The sequence below is a fragment of the Thrips palmi genome, unplaced genomic scaffold (assembly GCF_012932325.1).
Source record: "Thrips palmi isolate BJ-2018 unplaced genomic scaffold, TpBJ-2018v1 HiC_scaffold_17, whole genome shotgun sequence".
NCBI classification, from domain to species: domain Eukaryota; kingdom Metazoa; phylum Arthropoda; class Insecta; order Thysanoptera; family Thripidae; genus Thrips; species Thrips palmi.
This window is the reverse complement of record NW_023144626.1, coordinates 7,657,831-7,680,062: the sequence shown is the minus strand read 5'-3', so window position 1 is coordinate 7,680,062 and position 22,232 is coordinate 7,657,831. Positions and strand designations below refer to the sequence as shown.

Genomic DNA, 22,232 nt, shown 5'->3' with positions numbered 1-22,232 from the left:
AAGGACACCTGCGGGATCTCTTTCGAGAAGAGGCCCTGCACGGTACGGTTGCACGCAAGGCGACGCAGGGCCATTCCCAGGGGCAGGGTAGGCCACCGTCTCCGCACCTGTGCGTCGCGGGCCGGGGTGGTTGCCTGTCTGTCGGGCGCTGCAGAGGCCACGCATTTTGACAACCAACGTGCGGTTACCTCTTGCCGTGCGGGTAGGCTCAGGCATTCTGCACTCTAAGGGGGGGAGGGGTTTGAACAGTCTTGCGTAGTGGATTAATGCCGGTTCCATGCCCAATTAGCACCCGGATGAAGCTTCATTCAACCCACAGCTTTGGATCGGTGACTTCGGCTACGACAACCATCAAGTCTCCGCCTCGGTCTCCGCCTCGGTCTCCGCCCACCAAACTAGTTCGAAAATTTTGGTCGAGGGGCTGCCCATGTTTTTCTTCCCCACTTTGTGCACTTCGTACGCTTCGTGCGTTCGTGCGCTTCGTGGGCGTAACTTGGCTTGAATCGGGCGCCGAGCCATGGCGAGCCGCGCCAGTTGGGGTTCACGGCGGGGCGGCCAGGCAGGCAGGCAGCAGCGCGAGCGCGAGCGCGCTCTGGCGGCAAGTCAGTGGACGGCTGGCCGCCGAACAAGGAAGTTCTTGTGTCGCCAGAGATAAGGTTAGGGGCGAGTTTGTTGTCATTTCGCGGGGTCGCGCTGTGAATGTCACCGGCCGGCCGTGTGTGGTGATTCGGCCTTCCCCACTGCTGCTTCCCCCGCGGATTCGGCCGGCCTGGGTCCGCCCGGACGGCCAGGACGCTGGCGGGGCGCGAGACTGGATGTGTTGTGCAGCACACAGAGGAGGCCCTCTCCGACTTGAAGTGGTGACGCGAGCGGTGCAGCGTCGACATGTCATAATCGACATGACGGGCATTGTCTCGCCCTGACTGCGGGCGCGGCGAGGTGTGGAAACGTCCTCCCGGCTGCGCGCGGCGCCGCGAGGAGAGCAACGCTTGGAGGTTATGGTCGCCCAGTGTAGCAGGAGCATCAACATCGACATTCCTGGCCCTCGTCGCGGCGGCGGCAGGGGCGGCAGCAGCAGACTGGTAAATATTGATAGCTCGGCCGTGTTCTTGTCGTGTCTGCCGGCACTTGCTGTTCTTTGTCCACTCTGCTTTTGTTATTTGGCGTTAATTATCCATCTTCGCTCTGTCTCTCCGGGAGCCGTGTTTACTTTTAACCCCCTCCCCCCCTTTCCAGCTGCCCCTTCCTCATGGGGTGAGTGCCTCTCTTTGTGTGCGCGCCTAATTGATAGTTCTAGACGAGGGGAGGGGTGGGGGGCGCCGGTCCCGGGGACCTATTAATTTTCTGGTAAAATAGGCATCAGGTGCCTCGAGCGCTGCCAGGCCGCCTGGGGGCCTTCTCACACAAAGAAGGAGGCCCGTGGCGCCCGTGGCCCAAGGGGGGGGGGAGTGGAGGGGGAATTCCAGACAGGCATTTCTCGACGCCTATCAGGTGTAGCGTATGAGAGCGTGGCGCCAGGGGAGAACTACGAGTCTGCCCCGCCGTGCGACGGGTTGCCAACAGTGCGGGGGTGTTCCGAGACGCGCTGCGCCCCCGACGCCCCCGCAGCCCCGCAGTGTGCGTGCTATTTTGGCCGCACCTGCCTGGAGCACCCTTTGTGGCTGCCGTGTCGATTTCACGCTCACAGCCTGATGCATTATGCACCTCCCCGTTGCGCGACGTTCGCTGGCGGCCGGGGCTTTGGGCTTTGTTGCGGGGCGGGGCGGGGGCGCGGGGGATGGGCGACGGGGTTGCAGTGAAAGCCCGGATTGCCCAGCTGTGGCCAGCAGAACAAAACCTGGCCGGTGGCTGCCGCCTGCCTCCCCGCCCGCGCCATCCGTCGTCCGGCACCCCCCGCCTCGCCCCACCTGCACCCAGCGGGGGCTGCGGGGGCTCGTTATGCGGATTACGGCCCGGTCTAAATACGAGACAAGCCGCAGGGATGATCCTGAGACTGGCCGGCAAACGGGCCGGCGCACAGTGGGCCAGAAGACCGGTGAAGGCGGTCCAATTCCCGGACGCGTTTTGAGCTCCAGAGTCGCTCGAACCGAACGTGTGACCCCACCAATGGATTGCTCTCCGAACGAGGAATCCATTGGTGGGGTCACAAGCTCGGTTGGAATCATCCTGGCCCCCCTCAGGGCCTCGGCCTCGATGACGACGGACTTGTGGAGCCTCGGCCGCGCGCGGTCCTGGGGCAGCACACTGATTCCGAGAGTCGTTTCCGTCGCTCTGTCTCTCTCGCACTCATGGGGTAGCCCGCCCAGGTGCGAGAGAGACACAGCGACGAGAACGACTCTCGGAATGAGTCTGCTGGAGGGCGCTGGACGGTGCCCTTTTGGTCCGAACAACCGGTCCATGGTCCACCCAACCCACGCTACGCCACGCTACGCCAGCCCAGCCAGGTCGAGCGCCAGCTGCCCCGGAGTGCGGCGGAGCGGCGCGGGGAGATACCGCTCCCCCTCATCTCCCATCCCATCTTCCCGTCCCAGTCTCCAGCAGCGTGGCATCGTCGTCCACGGCGTCGTCGTGCTGCTTCACCGGCCGCGCCGCCTAGCCGCACCGCCCTCCGCTTTCTGTCCGTTTTGTGCCCCCCTCCCCCCCTCGTCCTTGGTCCTTGTCGGCGCGCTCCTTTGGCCAATCACTGCGGGGTTTTGTCGCTCATCACTGATTATAGGAGGTTATTATGTTGATTATTGAAAAATATTGGGGATTATTTGAGCGCCGACCTCGGAAAGCTGTTAAAGTGTCAGAAATTAAATACTGGTGACTTTGGGCAGCCACTGCGTGAAATTTAGTTGCGGTCAAAGGCCTCCCTCGACGCCTTACTATTCTGAAGACCCTACTCTTTTATGCCCCGCCTCGGGAAGGCTTTGACCGCTGATAGTTTGGGAGCAGTGGTCTCGCAAAAATGGTCAAAAAGTGAATGAATTTCAGAAAATCACCGTTTTTGCTGACTTTGAGCGGTCACTGCGTCCAATTTAGTTGCGGTCAAAGGCCTCCCTTGACGCCTTACTATTCTGAAGACCCTACTCTTTCATGCCCCACCTCGGGAAGGCTTTGACCGCTGATAGTTTTGGAGTAGTGGTCTCGCAAAAATGGTCAAAAAGTGAATGAATTTCAGAAAATCACCGTTTTTGCTGACTTTGAGCGGTCACTGCGTCCAATTTAGTTGCGGTCAAAGGCCCCCCTCGACGCCTTACTATTCTGAAGACCCTACTCTTTCATGCCCCGCCTCGGGAAGGCTTTGACCGCTGATAGTTTGGGAGCAGTGGTCTCGCAAAAATGGTCAAAAGTGATTGAATCCCCGAAAGTATGATTGTCATTTCACTGGATGATGTTGATTATTTCACTGATTACCAACTAGAGTCTAGTTACTAGACGTGCAATGATTATCTTGAGTTGGGTACCCCTTGGCTCGCACTGCGTCCGCGCCGAGGCCTAGCGCCGAGGCCTAGCGCCGAGGCCTAGCGCCCGTGCATAGACAGCTCGGTTAGCGTTCCGGAAATGTGGCCAGCACATTCTCTAGCCGCGCCGAGCGCGCTGCCGGGCGCTGCGCTGCAGACTGATTCCGAGAGTCGTCTTCGTCGCTCTGTCTCTCGCGCACTCAAGGGGCATCCCTGAAGGGCGCGAGAGAGACAGAGCGACGGAAACGACTCTCGGAATGAGTCTGCAGCCCTGGCCAGACACGTTGCGCCGCAGTGGCTCCCCACGTGTTGTGCCCCGTCAGCCTTCGGCCCTTCGGCTTGGCCTCGGCGCGCAGACTGCAGGAGGTAGATTATACACGAAGCGATGCAAAATGTAGCGGCGCGGAGGATTGGTGTCCGCCTCTGGACGCCGTATCGAGAACCGAGCTCTCTTCCACTCTGGAGGAAATATTAAATTCATCGAGTCAGTCCCGTCAAGTCGCCGCCTTCGCCGACTTTCTTGTCGGCGCTTCAGGCACAAGCACTGCCTGTGTTCCTGCCGTTGGCTGCACGTTTTGACTGCACTGTCTCTCTCCTTATCTGTCTGCTGCCTTGCCGTGGTGCGATTCCTGGCGGAAATGCAGTTTTTCCTGTGGCACCGTGGCTTGGTGGTTTTTCACAGTGGCCGCCGCACCCTCTTCGTGGGGGGCGACCAGCCTTGCGTCCAGCCGAGCCAGGCCAAGCCAGGCCAAGCCGCCGGCCGATTACGGAAAAGCGGGACGCGTGCCACACCACGTGCACCACGCGCGCGGGCGTGTGTGGCGCACACTGATTCCGAGAGTCGCTTTCGTCGCCCCGTCCCTCTCGCACTCATGGGGCGTCCCGTTCAGGTGCGAGAGAGACACAGCGACGATAACGTCCGTGTGCTGGTGCGTGCCGGTGCGTGCGGCGGAGGGGCGGGAAGCCTGTGGGTGCCGCGAAGGGTGCCGCGGTGGCGCCGCCGTCCGCGAGGCCCTGGCCTGGCCGGCTCGGGTTCGAATCTCCTCGACGGCGGTGACTTTTCCGCTGCACAAACGCGACCCAAGTCGCGTGACCGTCGTGTCGTGATCGTCCGGTCCGCGGCCCGGCGCGCTGTCCTTCCTGTCCGCCGTCATCCACCGCGGCCTCGACGGCCTGCCGAAGCCACGCCTCCGCGCGCCGTGTCATTTTGTCATTTTAGCGCCAAGAGAAGAGTGTGTCGCGTCGCCACGCCCGCCCACGCTGGAAAATGCATGCGCCGCCATGCGCACCGCCGCACGCCGATCGATTTGGACGTGTTGGCACGCGGCTCGTGGCGCGCCGCACGCGCGTGACTGCACCTGCACTGCATGCAGGCCATGCAGGCTGCACGTGGGGCTGAAGAAGAAGCGTCCTTTTTCCCTGCGCCAGCCCCCCCCCCCCTCTCCCAAACCGCCTGCACACATGACGCGCGCTTCCTCCGATCGTGTGCAGCTGTCCTTGCCTCTTTCCCGTCGCGTGCCTCGATTTAACTTTCTGGATTGGACCCGTTCCGCGCGTGCGGCATCCGTGCGCCGACCTCCGCGTCGACCTCCGCGTCGACCTCCGCGTCGACCTCCGTGCCGACCTCCGCGCCGACCTCCACGTCGACCTCCACGTCGACCTCCACGTCGACCTCCACGTCGACCTCCACGTCGACCTCCACGTCGACCTCCGCGCTGACCTCCACGTCGACCTCCACCCACGTTGACCTCCACCCACGACGACCTCCACCCACGACGGCCTCCACCCACGACGACCTCCACCCACGTCGACCTCCTCGACATGACCACTATATGACCTCTACGACGACCTTGGCTCGATTGAAGCGGCCAACGGTGTGTGCGTTGCTGCGCTCGCTACAGTGCGCTCATCATGCAGTGCACCAGCCTCACGTGGGTCTGCTGCAGCAGAGCAGCATCCCGCGGCGGGGTGTACTGTACTGCACTGTAGGCGGTCACGCGGCCACTCTCCGGCCGCGCGCGCTTCCGGCGGAGAAGCCTGCTGCTGCAGTGGCGGTGCAAGCGGTGCAGGCCGCGCAGGCACACCGTGTTTTCTCCTCCTTTTAGCCTCCCTGCCGGCCGGGGGCGGCGGGGCGGCCGGGGCTTCCGCGCGTGTTTATCCCGGCTTTGGTGTGCCGGCAGTGCCGCCCGCAGACTCCGTCGCTCCGTCTCTGCCGCACTCGGGGGGACGCGAGAGAGACAGCCTGCTGGCCGGTGGCGTGGCGTGCCCGTACAGTGGCGTGGGCGTCGCGACGGCCAAAAGACGAGCCTTCCCGTCATGTTTTCCTCGTCAAGAGTCGCCACGCCAACTCTTCCAGCGAAAGGAAAGGGAAAATGGCGGGGCGGAAGGGACGCCGGGATTGCGACCGTGCCTTTGTTGTTGTTTTCGGGTCGCGAATGTCACCGCCGTTTGATGCTGGATTAGGCAATCGAGGCAATCGGCCTTGCTTGGAGTGCACGGTGCACACGGCTGGGTGGAGTTGGACGACGGGTCTCCCGGGGGAGGCGCGGCTGCTGCTGCACTGGACTGCCCCCGACTTTTATTGGTATTGGTCCGGGTCTGGATCATGCCCCCCCCCCCTTTCCCCCCGCCACCCGTCGTGCGCCATGGCGCCATGGCTCGGACCGGAAACACCGGAAACTCGTAATCAAATTACCGAGCCAGAGAATGAGAGGTAGGACTGGCAGGACGGGGCGGTGTGCGGTGTATGCCCCTATTTCGGCCGTCCGTCGGGCCGTCGGGGTGTGGGGGTGGCAGGCCACTGGCGGGGCCCGTTGCCCGTTGTTGCAGTGCAGCGGCGCAGCCCCTGACCGCGAGGCGCCGGGCCAGCCCGGCCGGACGGAGAGGGGATTATCTTTGCAGGGGGCTGGACGTGGGCGTGTTGGGCCGGCAGACTGATTCCGAGCGTCGCTTTTGTTGCTCTGTCTCTGTCGCGCCCTGACGGCACGCCCCGTGAGTGCGAGAGAGGCAGAGCGACGGAGGCGACTCTCGGAATCAGTCTGCTGCCGGGCAGCCGTGAGTGTTCAGGGAAACATGCGAAAGAGCGGCGGGCTGCCAGCCCTGACGTTTTGAACGTGAAAGACAGGCAACCCACCGCTCTGTCTCTCTCGCACCCCGCGGGACGCTCCGAGTACGAGTCCGGAGTGTGCGAGTGAGACAGAGGGATGTACACTATACCAGTGGTTCTCAACCTTAGGGTCGCGAAAAAATTTTAAGGGGTCGCGGCGAGGTAGCTGGGGTCGTGTTTTGGGCCGATTTTAAGCAGCCACTGCGTCTGATCCGAGGCGGGCATTTTGCTCCCTCAACCGGCAATTGGTCTTTGAACCTTCCTTTAGCATGCCTTTGTTACGGAGTGTGATTATCAGTCTTAGTTTGGGAGCAGTATTGTCTTAAAGTTTACCAAAACGGTCAGAAATGTCTTTGAAAAATCGTGTTTTGGGCCTATTTTAAGCAGTCACTGCGTCTGACCCGAGGCGGTATTTCGTCCTCCTTCAACGGGCAATTGGTCTTTGGACCTTCTTTTAGCATGCCTTTGTTACGGAGTGTGATTATCAGTCTTAGTTTGGGAGCAGTATTGTCTCAAAGTTGGCCGAAACGCTCAGAAATGCCTTTGAAAAATCGTTGTGCCTGTTTTTGTCAACTTTGAGACAATACTGCTCCCAAACTAAGACTGATAATCGCATTCCGTAACAGAGGCATGCTAAAGGAAGGTCCAAAGAACAATTGCCCGTTGAGGGAGCAAAATGCCCGCCTCGGATCAGACGCAGTGGCTGCTTAAAATCGACCCAAAACATGATTTTTTAAAGACATTTCTGAGCGTTTTGGCCAACTTTGAGACAATACTGCTCCCAAACTAAGACTGATAATCGCACTCCGTAACAGAGGCATGCTAAAGGAAGGTCCAAAGACCAATTCCCCGTTGAGGGAGCAAAATGCCCGCCTCGGATCAGACGCAGTGGCATGCTAAAGGAGGGGTCCCGTGGGGTCGCGAAACTTTTCCTGGGGGTCGCGGAAATTTTTGGCTACAAATTTGGGGTCGCGAGCCGAGAAAGGTTGAGAACCGCTGCACTATACACTGCTCGGGAGCAGCCTCTGTTGTCCACGCCCGCTGTGGTGCTTTGCATGCGGGAAAAAGATGACCCATTCGTGTGTCGCGCTGGCTTCTATCTCCGTGGCTCAGCCCAGCCGCGTCGCTCCCGGATGAATCCGCCTCCAAGCCGTGGAGAGCGGTTACGCGGGGCCCGCTGGGTTTAGGGGGGGGGGGCTGAGCGGCTGTACGTTTCTCGGAAGAACACACAAACCTGACGCCGTTGGTGGGGGCTGGAAGCTTACCCCTTCCTTCTGTTTGCTGCGGGCTGATCATCGGATGCAATGGCACACACGCACGCACACACTCTCACACAGAGTGAATATACACCTCCCCCGCGCCGCGCTGGTGCATACGTACCCACACTGGCGAAGGATCAATGCATTGCGTCACCCGTGTTCCTCGCGTCGGTTTCCTTGGTTTCCTCGCGCCATTCGGAGTGGAAACTGGGGACAGCGCTGTCAGGCGGCTTGCATGAAACACCCCTGCGAGTTAGGCAACTACCCATTGGCCCCGTTGGCGCTGCCTTGGCGCTGCCTCTCCGCCAGAACCTTTTTGAGGCAGTCAGCTCCTGGTATCTCGCTCCTTCATCCGTCGCACTTGAACGTTGTACACTACTGGTGTCGTCCGCACCTGTACACTGTATACACGCGAGGCTGAGGGTGGTCCATCACCATCACGACGCGCGCGATGCCGGGTTCTTTTTATACACCGCGCGCTCTTCGCTTTTCGAGCGAGTAGGTTCCGCCGGCTGGCCTCTCAAAATACTCCCCGTGTGTCCAGCCCGGTGCACAAGTTCCGTCATTTCCATTTTTGTTGTTTTTTCTTCTTTTTTTCCGCGCGCCCCCGCGATGCCGCGTCCTTTGTCCGTCCGCCCCACTGTGCGCGCATACTTGGCGTGCCCCTCTGCCCGCCCCGTCCGCTGGAATGGCTCCGCGCTCCTCTGCGGACTGATGCCGAGAGGCGTTTTCGTCGCTCTGTCTCCCTCGCACTTCTGGGGCGTCCCGTACAGGTGCGAGAGAGACAGAGCGACTCTCTGGATGAGTCTGCTGGTTGCGCGCTGCTCCGCGGGCCGCGCGGCATGGCCGTCATGGAAACGGATGGCGTGGCCGGCATGCGGCCCGCGGGCTAGCCGAGGGCTTTGGGGGCACGCCGTGGGCCAAGCCGAGGGCCGAGCCCTTAGCCCTCCTAAGCCCTCTCCTCCCCGGCTCGGCCAGGCCGGGCGGTCCGCGGTCCATGGCGCGCGCGCAACGCCCCGCTCGCCCTAAGCTCACTGTGTGTCATTTCGCCGCTGTGCCGCGGCCCCGCGGGGGGTAGGGGGTCGCGGGGGCTCTATCTGTTCGTGACGGCCGCCGTGATGTGGGTCGGGGTTGGCCGCGGCGCCCTCTGCTCCTCCTCTGGCACGGCGTCGCACGGCGTCGTGGACCGGGCCGCCGTTCTGCATGTTCGGGGCCGGGGACTTCCTGGCCGTGCTGTTGGCGCCGCCCCGCCGTTTTTTGAGCGCGCGGATCAACGCGGCGGCCTTGCTCTCCTTGGCGGCGCGATGCGTCGCTCTGTCTCTCTCGCACCCCTAAGGGAAGCCCCATGGGTGCGAGAGAGATCCCTCGGATTGAGGGGGCGGCCGCTGGTGCCCCGCCGCCGTCGACACCCTCGCCGTGCCGCCATGCACCGCGCCGACGCCGTGTCGACGGCGTGGAGGCAATTTCCTGGCGCGTGTTTACGACCGCGGGTCGACGCCGTGGTCGCGCCCCGCGCCTCGCGCCCCGAGGGCGGAGTGGACGACATAATGACGGCGACTCGATCGATGCCATGACGATGTTTGCCCGGCTAGGCGTTCCGCGTTATCGGCCGCCAGACGGCCAGGGCGCCGCCAGCACCGCCAGCGAGGATCCTTGCGACAGGGAAGGCAGGGCGGGGCGGGGCGGGGCGGGGCGGGGCAGGGCCGAGGCGCCGGCTGGACGCCACTTGCGCTGCCTGCCTGTGTTTTTGTTCCCTTTTGTTTCAGACTGTTGACCAAACAGGCGTGGCGAGGAGGCGACTGTATGAGCGTCGCAGCGTCGCCGTCGCATCGAGCAGGCGACATTGCCCGGGGAGCGGGGGAAGGGGGAGGGGAGGGGGCAGTCTGGTCTGGATTACCTGGCGCGCGCGCCTGTCCAGGTAAAGGATGGGCACTGCCACGGCACTGCCACACTGCCACGGCACTGGCGGCGCCTCGAGGGCAGCGCGGCGAATCTGCTTTTAGCTACGCTGTAAAGGGCCTCGGCGGGGCCCCAGTCGGTCCTTCGGCCTGCAGGCGACACTACTTGTGCCGCTTTGCGCACTCGCGCTGGAGTGAGTGGTCCGTCTGGCAGACGAGGGCGGGGCACGGCACTGGAGGCTCGGCGTCGGAGGCACGGCGTCGGAGGCACGGCACCACACGGCACTGGAGGCTCGGCGTTGGCGTCCCGTCGGGGGTCCAGTCTAGCCTGGAGCCACGCTGGAACCGAACCCAGTCGTTGAACGCATCATTAGGGACGGTGCGGAGTGGCCGGGAGTGGCGGGGAGTGGCAGACCCCTCCCCCTCCCCCTTTTCCCGTGCCGGTTGTTGGTTGGGGGTAACGCTGGGAGGGCCGCGGCCGGGGCGGGCTGGGGCTGGGGCCCTACCGGAGCGCGGCAGTGCGACATCTGTCTATGTCGTTATCGGAAAGCGCTCAGCTTCGCTCAGCACAATTCGACGTCGGCCGGCCTCGGCCAGCCGAGCGAATCCGAGGGAACGTTTCGTCGCTGTCTCCCTCGCGCCTTTACGCGGCGCCCCATGAGCGCGACAGAGACAAAGCGACGAGACGACCCTTCGGAAATCCCTTCGGCCTCGCTCGGCTGCTGCCCTTGCCCCTTGCCGCGCCACTGGAAACCGGAAACCCGCGTCTGAATTTGCTCCGGATCTCGTCTGACATGGCCGGCTGGCGCGGCTGGCGCGCTCGCCTCTGCGGGCTCTCGCTCCGGGTCGAGAAGAGTTTCAGGATGTTCCTTCCGCCTTCTTCACCCTCTTTCCGCGGATCCTTACGGAGTGGATTTTGAAAAGCGTTGCGGAATGGAATGCGTTTCGGAGGAGGTGCGCCGCCGCAACGCTACCGTCGTCCCTGTCGCGTTTGCTTCGACTTCTCTATCCTTTTCTGCCTTTCACCTTTCCGCTCGTCTTGCTCGCCGAGGCGACGGGGCGCGACGGGGCGGCACCATGCAAGAAAATGCAATTAATTAGCGGGCCGTTTGAGAAAACTTGGCTGCCGTGATCAACTTTGGCGGGGAGGTGGTTGGGGGTGCACCGAGGGGTCGTCAACTTCCCTTGGCCGTGTACGAGGGAGTATACGTATATTACCAGTAATATAGGTAATATATGTGTAATATAAAGTAATACAAAGTAATATATTGTAATATAGGGGTATTATAGAGGCGAAATTGTGGTAATATGCAAGTAATATATGGTAATATACAGGTAATATAGCCACCGTGTACGAAGTAATATATGAGTTGCCGACCCCTCGGGGTGCACTGTCGGTACACTGCTCAGTGGGCCAGAAGACCGGCGCAGGCGGCAGACCCGTTTTGAGCTCCAGAGTCGCTAAACAGGACTCGAACCGAGCGTGTGACCCCACCAATGGACTCCTCGTTCGGAGAGCAATCCATCGGTGGGGTCACACGTTCGGTTTGAGCCCCATTTGGTGACTAGCTCAAAACGCGTCCGGGATTTTGGTCGCCTGCGCCGGTCTTCTGGCCCACTGTGCACTGTTAGGCCGTGGGGTGGGTGCGCGGTGCTCGTGGTGCACTCTCCCCTCCCCCGGAGTCTACTTCCGGTTTGGCGGTGCGTCGCTGCCCGGGGCCGCCCGGGGCCGCCCGGGGCTGCTACCCTCTGTTGAACGCCCACCAGCCCCTCGTCCACAACTCGCCGTCTCCCGGAAGGTACTGGAAGGGGGCAGCGCAGTCTGTCTCTCTCGCACTCAGTGCCTTAGTACCGTGGGGGTGCGAGAGAGACAGCGCTGTTCGGAACCAGCCTGCAGGGGTGGGGGTGGGACGTCCCTCCTCCCCTCATCAAGATCGCGCTCGCGTTGGAAAGCCCGGCGGAAAGCCCGCACGCCGCACGGACTTGGACTGCGTGGCGTGTTGGCATGCCTTCCCTTTTCTCTCCCTCTGCGGCGATGTTCACCGTGCCGTCGAACACAGCTGTTTGGCGTGAACCGCGTGTACACTGCCCGATGCCGCGGTGCCCACGGTCGTATCCCTCCTCCCCCTCCCCTCGCTTACTTCCGATTTCATCGAAACAAAGGCCCGGCCGTCATTTTCCGCGGCCCCGCCATTTTCCGCATCTCGCCCTTCAACGCGAATGTGCTCTCGCTTTACCGCCCCCGCGGCCGCCACGGCCACGGCCCACCAGCGCATTTCACTTTGGGTCGTTTTCTTTTTCGTATTTCCGCTCCGGACTTCCGGATTTTCGGCCATCTATTAATCATGCCGCGCCGCGCCGCCGCGCCTTGGCTGCGGAATATTCGATAACCTCGGTGCTGTCGGCCGGGGCCGGGCCAGGGCGCCAGGGCTGAGATTTATCGCCGGCCCCCTTGCCCCCCGGCCCGGAGGTGCGGATGGACGCGGATATCGCAAAGTAGCTATAGGTCGGGCGGAGTATCCGTAGGGGCCGTCCCGCAGTGACGTGGGGGTCAAACACATCATTACTAGGGGGAATCGGGTTGCCTCGGCCCTCGGCCGGCCCTTGGCTGGCTGGCTGGCTGGCGGGGTCTGCGCTCGTGAGCTGCTACACTGCCCGCAGCGGGGCCGCGGACGGTGATGATCGCGAAACGCAGTGCACTGTGCACTAGTGTTGTGCCGGAGAGTCTCTTCGCCCCTCTGTCTCTGTCGCCCTCATGCGTCGCACGGAGGCGTGGGTGCGAGGAAGACAGCGACGAACCGACTCATCGGGGTCTCTGGCGGCCGCCGCTCTCTGTACTGTACCTGGGCGCGGGGCGCGGAGCCTGTCGCTAACTATTGCTGGTCTCTTTTTGACAGTTGGGGGGAGGGGAGGAGGGGCGAGGCGATACTTGGCGACATCTTCCTGATACGTGTTGTGGAGCGACTTTGTGTGTACCCCCCCCCCCCCCCCGGGCGTCCGCGCCGTGCCTCTGGCTCCACGTTGGGAATGCCGATTGTATTGCGTATTGCGAGCGCGTCTGCGCGAACTCGCTTTTTGTTCTTGCGGCGCAGAGACGAATAGTTGTTTGTTGACAATGCGTATTGTGAATCGCCCCCCCCCCCTTTTCTACCGGGGTTAACACGCCCGGTCCGGTGTGCGTACGTACGGTTGGAGTTGGGAGTTCGGGCCTTGCGAGCTCCAAACTTCCAGTAAACGAGCCGGTCAATTTCGAACCGGCATTTCTTCAGTCACCTTTCACTCCACTCGATGTCTTCTTTCTGTCTTTGTCTAGTTTGGCAGTGCGTACTACGTTTGCACCGTTTTCGTAACTTTCTCTTGGCGTCCACCGACTTGTCCTTCCCTCTGCGCGCCGCGCTGCGCCGCGGACGGGCGGAGTGGAGGGGAGGGCGTGGTCCTAGGATTATCGTCCATGTCGTCCACGTCGCGTCGCGTCGCCCCGTGTGTCTTGAACAAACAGCTGTATGTGCGTTGGAGGCCCGCGCCGGCCCTGCCGCCCAGCCGCTCGCTAGCCCTGCGCTGGGCCTAAGCCGTTTGCGGAACACTGTGTCGCTCGGCGTGTGGTCCGAAAAAAAAAAACAAGGACGAAAAAAACACACGGTTTGGTCCGGTTTGTTTTGCAGTGGTGGTCGACGCCTCGGTGGTGGGGCAGACTTGGGTGGACTTGGTCTGTGCCGGACCCCGCCCTATCCCTTCACCACCCGCGACAATACCGCCAACGCGACCAAGGCCAAGTTTGACCAGCCGCCAAATGCCGCTCTGTCTCTCTCGCACCCCTAGGGCGACCCGTCGGGGGCGAGAGAGACGGAGTGACGAAACGAGCCTTTGGAATCGGGCGCAAGAATGGACCAAGGGCCGGGGGCAGCCCTTGGGGCCGCCAGGGCACAGTGGGCCGCAGACAGGGGACGGGACGGCCTGGAGGGCGTCGACGTCGAGGGCGGTACAGCAAACTTTGCACCGTTGGGTCCCCCCCGTCCCCGTCGGCCTCCCTCCATTGGGTCCCCCTGGCGATGCCATGGCATGGCCATGGCGAGGGGGACCGGGGTTTGAATATGAATGCGTGTTAGCGGGCCTTTGTAGTGAGAGGCGTGCTTTGCTGCGCGGAGTGCGGAGGGCCGTGGCGGGAGAGAGAGAGAGAGAGACTCTCGGTTTTTGTCCGGCCTCCGCGCTTAGCGCATAGTGGCCCGGGGCAGCGACGGGACGGGGCGGAAGGCGCTGTGTGCTGTGTGCGCGGGAACATTTAAAGTTGGATATGGGGGTTTTCCCTGAGGAAACCCTCGAGAGCTCGGAGAGCTCGGGCCGGATTTTGCAGCTAGAAGGAAGGTCGGGGAGATGCCGGCCTCCTCGCCCCTCCGCCCCCGAGCGCGATACGAACCCCCGAAGGCGCAATCTCCAGCAAGTTTCTTTGCGCCGGCGTGTCCCGCCGCAGCGGGGACACCGGGGCGACTCGGTCCCGGCGCAGCGGTGCAAGTGCGCGGGGGTGGCCGCGTGGCCGATTCGGAGGCGGATCATCGCGCTCAAGGTCCTGCGGCTGCTCTGCGCCCTCCTGTACCACGGCTGGCGCGGGGGACGCGGTTCTAGGCCGTGAAGGTGGCGACCGATGGGGCTGGCGTTCCAGGCCTCAGCCCATCTTGTCCAGGCGGCATCTTTTTGCTGTCCGTGGAAGGCCTGGGGGGGGAGATTTAGGACAGTGATATCACCCTGTGTCCGTGCCAAGTTGGCCGCGGCGTCCGCCGCTTCATTGGGGGCCACGCCCTTGTGTGCAGGGACCCAGGCTATAGCGATGCGGACGCCAGACTTCATGAGCGCCACCGCGTCGCGGCGCGCGACCACCAACTCTTCGGGGGTGGCGGCTGTAGGGTGGGGATTGTTTAGCGCCTTCACGGCGGACAAGCTGTCCGTCAGGACGACGGCGTCTTCGAACCGCTCTCGCTGGATATATTGAAGCCCCTTTGGGGGCCGTGGCGGGGCGAGCGGGCCCGCGCCGCCAAGTCGACCAGGCGATCCACTCGTCCTGTCCCGCCAACCGGAAGTACCGGAAGCTGGACGTCTGTCTCTGTCGCACTCACTGGGCGTCCCGTGCGGGTGCGAGAGAGACAGAGCGACGAAACGATTCCTCGGAAACGGGCTGGTGGGTGCGTCGCTGACGCTGCCCGCCTGCTGCCTTTTGCCCTGCTGGCCCCGCTGGGGAGCGGCGGAGTGGCGCCTCACGGCCCCACACTGGAAGGGCTGCAGGTAGAGTCCTTGTCCTTTGTCCTGCCAGGCTGCACCTCGCTGCACTAGTGCTGCATGCTGCACCTACGGGGACCACGGCACTGGCTGCTGCTGCAGCCGCTGGCCGACGCACGCTGCGCGCTGGCGCCCTGTGCACGACGCCCCCTTGTTGGAAGGGGGAGTACCTGGCGCCTGGCTGGGCGGCGCTCGGCGGCGCTGGGGCGTCCCTTTAGGCTGATTCCCAGAGTCGTCTTCGTCGCTCCGTCTCTCTCGCACTATAAGGGACGCCCATGAGTGCGAGAGAGACAGAGCGACGAAGACGACTCTCGGAATCAGCCTGCTTGTCGGCACGTACGCGGAGCGCGGAGCGGCACGCGGTGCGGTAGTGCGGTGTGGCGGGGAGGGGAGGGGGCTCCGGCGTGCGTGCCGCGCCGCGCTCCGCCCAGCCAGGCCCAGCCCTGCCGCCACTACGCTGCTGTCCGTCCCGTCCCGTCCCGTCCGTTCGTGCTCCAGTGTTTGGTCTGCCGGCCGGCCGGGCGCACGGTCGCCTCCGCCCCCGCGTGGCACTCTCCCAAAAAATGTCCTGTAAATGCCGTTAATTTATTACCAGTTTTCACTGAGTCAATTCACAGCGTTTACTGTGATCTGCTCACGGGATTCACTGTGATTTTGTTCGGGGTGTTCACTGTGATCTGGTCCCCAGTAAACACTGTGAGGATGACGCCGGAGCACCGACGTACTGAAATCAGGCTCCAATTCACGGCGTTTACTGTGGCCAGATCACAGTGAACACTGTAACTGAGAACACAGGAACGCCGTGAACTAGTTCACAGCAAACGCCGTGGTTGCATACGCAACTTGGTAATAAATTAACGCGCTTTGCGGGACATTTTTTGGCCCCGTGGGGCTGTAGCGTCATGGCGCCAAGCTACTAACGGAAGGGAGCGCAGGTTGGCCTTCGTTTTCCTGCCAGGCTGCACCTCGCTGCACTAGTGCTGCATGCTGCACCTACGTGGACCACGGCACTGGCTGCTGCTGCAGCCGCTGGCCGGCGCACGCTGCGCGCTGGCGCCCTGTGCACGACGCCCCCTTGTTGGAAGGGGGTACACGGGCTGGCTGGCGGCCGGCGGCGCTTGGCGGCGTCTTGTCGACTGACGACTGGAGCGCGGAGCGTTCGGGTGCGGTAGTGCGGTGTGGCGGGGAGGGGAGGGGGCTCCGGCGTGCGTGCCGCGCCGCGCTCCGCCCAGCCAGGCCCAGCCCTGCCGCCACTACGCTGCTGTCCGTCCAGTCCCGTCCCGTCCGTTCGTGCTCCAGTGTTTGGTCTGCCGGCCGGCCGGGCGCACGGTCGCCTCCGCCCCCGCGTGGTGCTGTACCGTGTAGTGCCTGCGCTCAGGCAGGAACCTCGTCTGGGGTTGGACAGGGACGAGTACCTCCAATACACGCGGTCCAGGCCGTGGCATTCCCCATCCCTCCTTGCCTTGTCATGACTTCGATGTAGGTCTGCAGCACTTCTTTCGCGCGATCTTCCCCTTGTCGACATTCTGTCCTGTCCAAGTTAAACTTTGCCATATTTCTCCTTCGTCTTGCCGCCAAAACCTTACAGAATTTGTGTTTGTTCCAGGTGTTGCTGTGTACTCCAGTGGCCCTGGTGTGAGAGGGTGCATTCATGTGAGATGCCCAAGGCGAAGAGTGAAGTATTTGCTGAAGTGAGCCACCATGCCTCCCCCAAAGCTGGTCAACACTCAGAGGAAGCACACCAAATGGCGTCAAGATGCCAAGATCGACAGATAAAAAGAAACGGCCTGCTGATGTGCCAGTAGTCTGATCCCTGTGTGACTGTCTTCATTGCAAAGAAATGTGCATTCAAGTGCCATAGTACGGATGAAGTGTGTCAAAAGCCATTTTTATTAGAAAGACTCAAAGTGTGTGTGTGAGTGTGTGTGTGTGTGTGCGCGCGAGTGTGTGTGTCTGTGGAAGACAATAATTTTAATATGAAGATGCTTTCATCTGAAAGTCGGAAGAAGCTGGGAGGCTCAATCAGAGTCGGTGGGAACAGCGAGGCAGCGTTGCTGTTGCCTGGTTCTCATGTTGGAGGGAGCAGCTCTTCACTAGCGCGTCAGTCTTCCCGTTTAGCTTGTCTCACCAGACTTGTCACTGTGAAGCGCTGTGTCGCTGCTCTTGTTCTACTCTCAACTATCTCCATCCTTTACTACACCCATTACCTTGGCAATCATCCCTTTTCCAGGTAGGAAGCAATTTGTAGTATTTGTGTGTCTGCCTTCTTTAACGTGTCAGTGTATTAAAATGGTACATTGTATTTGTCAGTCTCATTAGGCGTGACACAAGGCCAGAGCCTGCCATTCGCTGCTCTGTGGCTGGGGGCCCATCTCGGATACCAACTCCAGCCCATGATCATCGCTCTGCGGCTCGTTTGAGAATAGATGCTAAAGTTCTAGTTTTTGTTGAAACAACTTACTCACGCCTTGGAAGAGAAATTGCAGAACTTCTAGTGTACAACAGGATAAAGTGCGTCTTCACCTAGTTTTTAAAACGAATAAATTCGGTAACAAATTTGTTAACTTATTCCTTTTTTTCCCATCTGTTTTCTTTTTAGGTACAAAGTAGAAGTGGCTGGAAAATCCCTTCCAGTTCTCACAAATTTAGATAAGGGAAAGTATGGAGTTATAGTGTTTGAGAACATCAACAAGTATTTGAATATGGATAAGTGGAACCGAGAACTTATAGACAAATATTGCCGGGAGTACAGTGTTGGTGTGGTTGCCTTTCAACCTGCCTCAGAGGAAACCCTTGTGGGTGCGCAGTTAAAGGGATTTCCATTATACATTCATACAAATCTACGACTTAAGGTAGCTTTTACTAATTTCTGTGGTGTTATAGATGTCGAGAATTCCGGCTCATTCCTTTTATTGTTTCTCTCTATCCAGGATGCTGTTTTAAATGCTGCATCACCTATTCTGAGATTGACGCGAGCTGGTGAAAGTGCCTGGGGTCAACTGCCTGGTGAAGATTGGACAGTGTTTCATCCCAACCACTCTACATACGAGCCCCTTGCTTGGGCATTAAGAGATGGTCCGGGTGGTCAGGATAAGACTCCTCTTACCACCATTGTGCAGGTTTGTCTCCTTACTAAACTAAGTTGTTATTGTCAGTTGTTTGTTCACCTTTTCATTTCATCGTATTCTATTGCTTTCAGGACCATGGATCAATTGATGGCATACAAAGAATACTGTTTGGAGCAGGTCTTCGTTTCTGGCTCCACAAACTTCTTTTCCTTGACTCTCTGTCCTATTTATCTCATGGACAGTTGAGTGTAAGTCTTCAAAGGTTCCTTCTTGTAGATATAGATGATATATTTGTGGGGGAGCGTGGCACTCGGCTCTTAAAAGACGATGTTCATGCACTTCTCAAGAGTCAAACTCGAATCCAGCAAATGGTACCAGGATTTCGATTCAATTTGGGCTTTTCCGGAAAATATTTTCACCATGGAGCTCCAGAAGAAAACCAAGGAGATGACATGCTACTTGGTAAGTTGGTCTCCCAATTCCAATGTCATTATCTTTAACCTGTAAAATATGTTTTAATATTGTGTTTAAACTTATTTTTTTTCTAGAAAATGTTGATAAGTTCACGTGGTTTAGTCACATGTGGAACCATCAACAACCACATCTCTATGATAATGGCACTCTCCTGGCCACAGACATGATGTTGAATAAAAACTTTGCAAAGGTAAGGCCAAAGGACTTGAAATTTGACTGCCTCAAATTTGTGTCATTGACTAGAGAAGGAGTTTATACATTCCAAATAATCCTTTCAGGAGCATGGAATACCAACAGATACTGGATATTCTGTTTCCCCACACCACTCCGGCGTTTATCCAGTGCATGAACCTCTTTATGCGGCATGGAAACGTGTATGGAATGTGAGAGTGACGTCTACGGAAGAATATCCTCATTTGCGCCCGGCTCGCCTTCGAAGGGGTTTCATACACCGTAACATCATGGTTGGTTTGTTTGAATCTTCGTAAAAGTCACAAAGCTACACCATTATTATTCTATACTTGGACTAGAGGATCATCTTATCTGACCATTTTATCACAGGTATTACCAAGACAAACATGTGGTTTGTTTACTCATACAATTTTTATTGAAAGATATCCTGGGGGCAGAGAAAAATTGGATGAATCTATTCAAGGAGGTGAACTTTTCCAGACAATAGTCTACAATCCTGTAAGTACTGACACTTTCCCCTTAAATGTTATCTTTTGCACCTTCAAACAACACCTGATTCATTCCAAACTGAACTTTTTATTATTATTTCAGATGAATATCTTTATGACGCATATGTCAAACTATGGGAATGACCGCCTAGCATTGTATACTTTTGAGTCTGTCATTAAATTTGTACAATGTTGGACCAATCTGCGGTTGATATCTGTTCCTCCAGTTCAACTAGCAGAGAAATACTTCCAAATGTATCCAGAGGAAGCAAATCCTGTTTGGGGAGTAAGTAAATTTTTTCTTAATACATGTATGCTGTTCATCAACCCATTATGATGGAAATTACTCATTATTGAATGCATTTCTTTCGTTCATGCAGAATCCCTGTGACGACATGAGGCATGAAAAAATTTGGTCCCGCAATAAAACATGTGAACAATTACCCCGATTTCTGGTGATTGGTCCCCAAAAAACTGGTACAACAGCATTATATACATTTTTGTCAATGCATCCTGAAGTATCATCCAACTTTCCTAGCCAAGACACTTTTGAAGAAATTCAGTTTTTCAATGGAAAAAATTATTATCGGGGACTGGATTGGTCGGTACCTGTGCTGTTCTTATAATATGCCTCTTGTTATTCACAAAGTAATTCTTTGTTTCTTGTTTCTGCACCTTAAATAGGTATATGAGCTTTTTCCCAACACCAACAAATTCCACTTCTCGTTATTTGTTTGAGAAAAGTGCAACCTACTTTGATGGAGACCTTGTTCCTCGACGTGCACATGCTTTACTCCCTCATGCCAAACTGGTCACCATTCTTATTTCTCCTGCTCGTCGCGCCTATTCATGGTACCAACACATGCGGGCGCATGGCGACGAAATTGCACTCAATTACTCATTTCATCAAGTCATTACAGCAACAGACACTGCTCCTAAAACTCTAAGGGAATTGAGGAACAGGTACTGTATAGTGTGCAAGTAGATTTTATTGTCACTACCAGAAAACAGGAGAAACATCATCAACTTTCTTCTTTCAAATTTGCAGGTGTCTGAACCCTGGTAAATACTCTCAACATTTGGAGAGATGGCTTTCTTATTATCCCCCTCAACAACTACTCATAGTAGACGGTGAACAACTTCGTAACAATCCTATAGGAGTTATGAATGAGCTGCAGCGGTTTTTGAAACTTACCCCACCCTTCGATTATTCAAAACATCTTAGGTATAATATTATATTCTAGATGTCCTTAAAGATTTAATGTGATAGAGCGATGAGGAGATCTCATACTTTCCACCTCTGATTTTTTTTCAGGTATGATTCGAAGAAAGGTTTTTATTGCCAAGTAGTAAGTTCTGATCATACCAAGTGTTTGGGCCGAAGTAAAGGACGTCAATACCCCCCAATGGAAGAACGATCTTACAAACTACTGCAGGTATATATTAACTTAAAAAACAAAACAAAAAGAACTTAATCACCCACATTATCATTTTATCTTTCCTTTGTTCCTTTTCTTGCAGCGGTACTACTTGTCACACAACACAGCCCTTCTGAAACTTTTCAAACGATTGGGAAATCATGTTGTACCACAATGGCTGAAGGAAGATCTAAGTGCTCTTTGATGTGTCTATCAAATGACAAGTATGATTAAGTTATTATCACTTGAGAAGGCCATAAGCAAAACTTTTCCACAATGACAGGAAAAATTGTCTCCAAGTCTATTTTGGATGGAAAGTTTTTATTTTGTTATGGAATTTAATAATAATGATTTGTTTCTTACGTTTTCCTAATTTTAAGGTGTAGATTCTTGTTAGTTCTCTTTAAAATTAATATGAACTGTTGTTAAATGTCACTATGACATATCTAAATTGATCTTTGTATATATGAAAGAGATTTGTGTACAAATATCAATAAATTTACTGTACAGTGTGTATATATCTTACTAAGGTAAGCAAGTTGCAATGTAGTAAATATGACTCATTAATTTCTGCTGTGTTTATAGCAGCATTATTGATTTAAGGCTATTTCTAACTGATTGTTAATTTGTTTAAAAAAATTGATTGTTTCATTAGTGTTGTTGCATGAAAGTGTTGTTAAAAACTCTGAACTTTATTGGCATATGTCACTCAGTGAATTCTGAATATATCTCAAACTATGAGCTTCCAAGGTGTTCAAGAATAATGTGAACCCTCAGAAAGTAAATTAATTGTTATGTATTAAGACATGTTCTCATAATAGGATTAGATTGTGTACTGATGTACTCATAAATTAATTACTTGTCTGTGATATTCTGGTTGGTGAAACTGATAATGATCACAATCATAATCACCTGAATTTTTCAAGGCTTTGTGTGATCATGTTACCTCCAGTTAGTCCGCCCAGTTGTTCCAAGCTTTACTCTTAAGTTCTAATTGCTGTGCAAACCTGCTACCGACCATTGTCTCCAGTTGTCTCTTTAATTTAACACTTTTTGTCTTCTGCATTTTTTTTCTTTAGTTTTTAAATCTGTTTATTGATGTTGCTGCTTTCATTATGTATTCTCATTTCAGACATTAATTTACGATTGGCAGGATTCTTACAAAATGATGTGATTCTTGTAGAGTAAAAGCTAAAAAATTTGTTGTGCCATTTAGCACAATACACAAGTGATTTTGTATTCAGTTATATTTAAAGTAGAATGTCAATCTACACTGTGTTGTCAATTGTTAAGCCTGTTGCATAATCAATTTCAAGTCAAATCAGCCAATTGATGTCATTGCACAGTTGCTATGTCCGCTGTAATATTTACAGCATTTGTTTGTACCCTTCATATTGCAATGGCAAAGCTGTATACAGATGTGATCTAAAGTGATGGTGTTTTCATTCTTAGGAAGCATTAAGAATAAACAACAATGAATGGACTATACCTCTGAGTTAATTTTCCCATTAGTAGTTTCTCTCAACTGCCCTTCTTATCCTTTTCCACACATTGCCATGCATGTGCACTTGAAACGCTGGACTATTCAGGGTGTATAAAGTATGCTGCCATATTC

The 22,232-nt window shown here is 56.6% G+C and overlaps 1 protein-coding gene across 3 annotated transcripts; it reads left to right on the top strand.

Annotated features, from left to right (window-relative positions):
• Positions 1 to 594: 594 nt before the first annotated feature.
• On the top strand, positions 595 to 22,105 carry LOC117643782 (bifunctional heparan sulfate N-deacetylase/N-sulfotransferase). Of its 3 annotated transcripts, none has more exons than XM_034382862.1 (15): positions 595 to 1,082; positions 16,584 to 17,207; positions 17,288 to 17,488; positions 17,577 to 17,829; positions 17,908 to 18,096; positions 18,177 to 18,507; positions 18,594 to 18,709; positions 18,798 to 18,983; positions 19,081 to 19,209; positions 19,303 to 19,485; positions 19,580 to 19,800; positions 19,884 to 20,162; positions 20,248 to 20,424; positions 20,515 to 20,635; positions 20,721 to 22,105. In XM_034382862.1, the coding sequence occupies exons 2-15, from the start codon at positions 16,954 to 16,956 to the stop codon at positions 20,820 to 20,822; spliced, it is 2,742 nt and encodes a 913-aa protein (XP_034238753.1). In that variant the 5' UTR covers positions 595 to 1,082; positions 16,584 to 16,953; the 3' UTR covers positions 20,823 to 22,105. The 3 variants fall into 3 exon arrangements, with proteins under 3 accessions (XP_034238753.1, XP_034238754.1, XP_034238755.1); XM_034382863.1 differs by lacking the exon at positions 595 to 1,082 and adding an exon at positions 16,260 to 16,456; XM_034382864.1 differs by lacking the exon at positions 595 to 1,082 and adding an exon at positions 16,260 to 16,460.
• Positions 22,106 to 22,232: the final 127 nt, after the last annotated feature.